General features: G+C 42.0%; 1 protein-coding gene across 2 annotated transcripts in view; it reads right to left on the bottom strand.

Moving 5' to 3' along the window:
- Positions 1–535, bottom strand: part of tmem260 (transmembrane protein 260) — a 24,401-nt gene extending 23,866 nt beyond the window's left edge. Inside the window, exons 1-2 of one of the 2 annotated variants that reach the window (XM_035674793.1) lie at positions 310–535; positions 92–208 (exon numbers count right to left, since the gene is read on the bottom strand). In XM_035674793.1, coding sequence (XP_035530686.1) covers positions 92–200 — 109 coding nt within the window. In that variant the 5' untranslated portion in view covers positions 201–208; positions 310–535. Of the gene's footprint in view, positions 1–91 lie in introns of both variants that reach the window. The other variant, XM_035674792.1, reaches the window with a different exon arrangement.
- Positions 536–6,000: the final 5,465 nt, after the last annotated feature.

Raw genomic sequence — 6,000 nt, 5'->3', positions numbered from 1 at the left:
CACACACACACACACACGTGATTGGCTGCCTGGCAACACAACAAAGCCACATGACCGGAGCAGCATTAGCTAGACTGCTACTAGCACCAACCTGAGTCTCCGCCGGGGACGGTCCTCTGGACACAGGGGACATACAGCGCGGTGACACAAGCGACCGTAGCGCCTGTCAGCACCCAGCTCGTCCTGTGCTCCGCAGACATTTTTCTTTCTGGAGAAACACCGACAGTTTTCAAACTACTGCTACTGGTGGCTGACTAGCGAGCGTTAGCATCCATACATTCCGGGCTCTGATGTAAATAAAGCAGTTACCTAAAACCCGATGTTAGTCTGGAGCTGGAGTGAAGTTAATGTCATAGTAAAGACATAACTGTCGGTTTTATTTGTGCAGAGCTGACAGTTGGCTAGTTTGATACGTTTCTGTTCCCGGGAAGTTGCAGTCCGATTCTCGCTGACGAGTCAAACTCGCGATACTACCGGACGCGCCATTCCTAAAAGTTACAGCAGTCATCGAGGAAGTTGTGATTTGTATTGTAGCTGGATACTACAACGTTATATAACAATTAACGGTCGTTGTGGGGTTGTAAGACGAGTGTTTATCCTCGGACGGGTTGCCTACAGCTAGTTACAGTACTTCCTGGTTCAGAGCTGAGATCTCTTGAGTTCACAGGGCGGAATGAGGGAGGGTCTGTCTGCAACTCTACATGAACAATTATCTGAAAACAACTCATAATAAATAAAGTTGATTTGTTCCATCTTTGTGTTTCTTCTTCTTAACCCCCATGCACTTGTTTGTGTTTCTTGGGTGTTTTAAGTATAATATGGAGTTTAAAATGAATTTACAGAGAAATAGGTAATTATAATGTATGAGTGCTTTTTTTTTTCAAACTGCTTATTCAAAGTCAAGAATGCACTCCAAACCTAACTGGACCTTGTGGTGAAATTGCCTGGTTATGAATCCCGGTTATGTGTATACCTTGTCCACAAATAGAACTGTGTAAGTGGTTTGCAGTCTTTGACCATTGCACAATAGCTTTCACTCAAGTTTACAGCCCGCACTAACTCCATATTTGTCTCCAACTAAACGCGTGCTTCATTCTGTGCACTATTGTTCTGTCGTTGCAGAAACCTGTTTTCTCAGTGGACAGGTGAGTGATGCTCATGCATTACAAGGGGTTCAATAGAGAGGGCCAGCTTAAGAGTGTTGACATTCCAGGTAAACCCAAACTCAAACATAGCTGCCTGTCTTATCCGATTTGGAGCTTTTAAAAAAACAAAAAGCCCCACGCCATAGTCCCTGTGGCCCTCTTTAAACTGCCGGGAGTTGAAATATGATGGATTTGTCTGAAATTCCTAAAATGTGTTTTATTGTGACCAGCAGCTTTTTGGTGGTACACTGCCAGCAAGCAGACACTTTGAATGACACTACTTCATTTCAACATTATCATACTACTTTCAGCTGCTAATACACAATTAATTGTAGCAGAAAAGCACCAGATTATAACTGAAACAAGATACATGCACCTGTAAATGTCTCACAAGTGTCCATATTTCACAGGTTGAAGGTGACTGTAATAAAGAAATTGCCCTATTGAACTGATAATAATCCCAGCCCACCATAAATGAGTCTGATCCCTCAGTAAATTGAGCCCTTGGTGAGGTGGAGTGGTGTCAGCACCTAGCCAACTCTCAGATGGCTCTCTAATCCTCGCTTCCCTCTCACCACCACCCTCATCGTCTAATCAGTCTTGAACACACACACAACGCTCACACCCATCTGACACACACACACACACCCCAGTACTCACCCTTCCTCACACTCGGGCTCAGCCATCTCTTCAGTGTGATGTCACTGCTAATCCACGCTTGGTTATCCGCTGGGCTGCAGTGCTGCCAGAGGGATATGGGGAGGAGATGGAGTGAATTTGGGGAGGTGGAGAGGAGGGTAGTGTTGGTGGTGGTGGTGACGGGGGGGGGTAATCAGGCACGTCATAAAGTCTCCTCTCTAAAACCACCACTTATTAGCCCCCGCACACATAGAAAACCTAAGTCTTGCACCCAGCCAAACTGAACAGTATATGCACAAATGCTCAGTGGAGTGTTAATATGAACACATATTTCAGCTCTGATAGGAAAGACAAAAAAAGAAAACCCAGCTGCGAGTACATTCACAGAGGCCTAGCTCCTATTCCAGGCACAGAGGAATCATTAGAGAGTCTGCTGGATTAAGCACATCCTCCAGCCTCCCCTCCTCTATCCCATGCATTCAGAAAATGCAAGGCCTTTTTTTTTTATTGACAGCTTGTCCAAACAGAGGAATTACCCACATGGTTGAGGCACTCGTTCCATATGGCACCAAGCTATTAACAAACATTAGTTGACTGTAATAGTGGTGGTATTAAATTCATTATCTTTTCAGATTCTATGTGAGGTGTGTGATTTTCTGTATGTGTGTGTGTGTGTACATGCACACGCACTCAGTGTGTGCCAGTGTGTGTGATTAGAGACTTCTAATGTTCCGGCTCTGGGGATTTGTAGCATGAGATAAGAAAGGGCATTAATGGCGAATTGTGACGGTCCAATAGAGCAAAATTGTTGTTTGAAATGTGCGTATGTTTCCTCAGCTGAATCCTTTTTACACTAACAATCTACACATTGTCTCATCTGATTGTGGCAGATTTTTTCAACTCTGTGTCAAAAACACACAGGGCAGCCACGCATGAGCAAGTGGCTTACGAGACCACTGAGTGATATTCAATCTATTTGATTTTGTATTTTCCTCACTTACCACATATCTGTTTTAATCTTACCTTAAGCATCCTTGAAATGAGGTGTAATCCAGTTAAGCCCTTTTGAATCTGCTTCACAGCCATATTACACCCATTCATCGTCCCATAAACAGTCTCACTACTAAACAGTGGCTCACTGAGAGTGTCCACAAGCCAAAATCCACATACTGTAGACATTAAAAGATCAAAAACGGTGGTATTTGCATTGATGCAAGTGTGACACAGGCACTGCAAAGAGAAACTGAGCTTAGCTGACTTTCCCTAGGTTAGAAATATAACAAAACATCACACATTTTAAGCACAATATGACATAGTAGACAGTGAAAGATAATACTTTGGATTTGGAAATGTTGGTTTATTGGCACTAATGACCATTGTAGCCTATAATAGATAATAAAGTTTTCAGAGCAAAACCAAGTCACTCTGGAGACATACTACCTCCTATCATGCAAAACTGCCACCCTCTTCTTTTACTCAAAAATCCGTGGAGCCATATTCTGGACAAAAACTGTCAAGCGAAAGCTGCAAGATGCATGACGCAAGTTCACACGTTTGTATTAATATTCCAAACCTTGGATCAAATGCTGGGCCAACAAAAAAAAAAAAAAAACAAGTCAATTTTCCTGCATTTTCTCTAAAACCAGTCTCTTGAACCAGTGAATAAGTCTTCAGAGAGATTAATTCTCCTCTGTGATCCTGTTCTCATTACAAGAAGCAGGGGACTCAAACACACATAATAACGGGGTGCGCTGCTGTTCCTTTGTAACATGTGGCTACCTAAATGATCCTAAATAAGATAGATGACAAGGATAAAGAAAATCATAATCGGCATTTTGCACAATGGAACATAATAGTCTGAAGAGAACAAGGGGACAACATACAGAGCTCCTGTTCCCGTCGCCTGGAGCAGCACACCTAGTCGAGAGCAATTAAAATGAGAGGATTCAATTTTGTCAAACACCAGGAACCTAAGATAAATCTTGTATCTCATTTTCCAGCGGAGGACACTCCCTCACACCGGTGCTATCATGTTTGTTATGGTACTTTTAAGAAACAGCTGGCTACTGACAGAGTTGGTAAAACAAACCCCCCTTCCACGAATGACAATAATCCTAATCATTTCAGTGTGAGACCCAGGGGTGAGAGAGAGGGAGAGTCGGGTGAGAGTGAGAATAAAAGATGGTCTCAGACTGTGGTGTCGGTGGAAAAATTTAGACAGAGAGAAGGGGTGGGGGAGGGGGGGTGCAAGACAGCACGTCTCTGCATGGTTTCCATGTGGGAGAAATCCACTTACTTGAACTGATAAAGATTTAATTAACACAAGACTCTGCAATTACTCCATAATTAAAGTAATTTGTCCCCTTGTTTGGATGAGTAGGCAAGACGCCACATGTGCCTCTGTAGGAGCAAATGAGAGAAAGAGGGCATCAGAGGCTCAACGAGGTAGACTCTTAATGTTTGAATTTAATGCTTGATTCTCCAAACCTATTCTCCCCTCATATGTTCTAATAAAATATTTGTATCAGCTTCTCTTTAGCCTGTGTTTATTTGCCTTTTATTTGACAACTCATTTGTTATTCATTGAGAAAGTAATAAGCTGAGTAGGCTGAGTACAAAGTATCATCAAGAGCCACATGAAATAGTAAATAGGCCTGATATAATCATAATCCTCTTCAAACTGCACTGCATACAGCTTGAATTGTGTAATGTTGCCCCTGCAAAGCTTGCTGAAAGCCAAAGCAGAAAAAAATACCCCCCAAAATGTGAGGGTTTGTTTGACAAGATGAAATTGCATGAATCAAAAGTGGGAGTCCCGTATGAGGTGTTTGACCTTGGGTGAGGATAAAGAAAGGTGAACCAAACTTACAGCAAAATATCAGTGCAGTGTCAGTGACTGAAAACAGTCTGTGTAACAAATAGTGACTAACCACACAAGACAGAAATAGTGAGGAATTAACAACATCGTCCAATATGTGCCACCGTGCCATGGCAGTCCAATTTGCAGAGAGATAAAAAAAAATATTTTCAAAAATGTCTGCCAAGTTTACTATATTAAAAACCGGGGAGACAAATGTGTCTTGTGTTTGCTTCTGAGGGTTGTATGTGCCGTTACTTAATTTACGCGAGGGGAAGAAGCACTATCTCTTATTTACAGATGATGATCTGCATATAATTTGCCTCAGTTGCATGCTGGGTAATTGAGGTAAATATCACAGCCTTCAACTTGCCAGCTAAGGTGTCCTGCTGATAGCTTGGCGCACAGCCCGCAGCCACCTGTGGCATTTCACATGTTAGGTCTGGGGGCAGATGGGATGCATAGAACTGAGGCTGAACCCTTTAAAACAGCTAGTTGAAGCTGTCTTTCTGCTATGTGACACTCAGCCATTGCACATTGTATTCCAACCTACATATTGCTGGCTGTTGTCAGGTGAAAAAACAATTTTAAAAAATGTCTACCTAAGGAAATAACTTTAGCGTTCTATTGCATTTTGATGTTTTGTGAGAGTTTTATCACACAAGTCTAACAGATTTTCTCCACTGACAGACTGGAGTTAGAATGGACTAGACAGCAGCAATAAATTCCAAAAGTATAATATTATTGCATTATTATCACAATGCAGGTTCTTCATAATTATGCTCTTAATTTGGTGAAAGACCTTCCTTAAAGGGGCACTCCACCAGTTTTAAACGTTAGTTTACTGTTCTCGGGGAGTACAACTCAGCTCGTGAAAACAGTTGTATTCTGTGGCTCTAGAGGAAGGTCTCAAAAAGAGATAAACAACTAATAATGGTATCAGGGGAGAGGGTCTAATGAAAGACACCATTAAGTTGCATTGTGGGAAATGTAGGATTCAGCGTTTTTGGAGATTTACCCATTCTAAAGGAACTAAAAGTCAGGATATCTGTCTGAGTTGTGTGTCTGTGAAAAGTGTTAGAAGTTAATTAGGTTTAACAAGGGTGATCATGGATGTACTAAGGTTTGTGTCAGTCTTTTACGACATCAGTATAGCACATGAACCCTACTGTCTCATCCAGGAAGCCAGTTCAACAAAAAAAAAATGGTATCATTCCATATTATTTGCATAACCCTGCCCTGCTTAAGGCAGGGGAGCCACCAAGTGATCTCAAAATTAGCATGCTGTCACCTTCAGTGTCTCTTCTGTCATTCAGAAAAACAGGCAAGTGTGCAGACATATGAACCCATCTCACATCT

Source organism: Morone saxatilis, unplaced genomic scaffold, assembly GCF_004916995.1.
Source record: "Morone saxatilis isolate NCDOM2014 unplaced genomic scaffold, NCSU_SB_2.0 Contig3, whole genome shotgun sequence".
Taxonomy (NCBI): domain Eukaryota; kingdom Metazoa; phylum Chordata; class Actinopteri; family Moronidae; genus Morone; species Morone saxatilis.
This window is presented reverse-complemented; position numbering and strand designations above follow the sequence as displayed.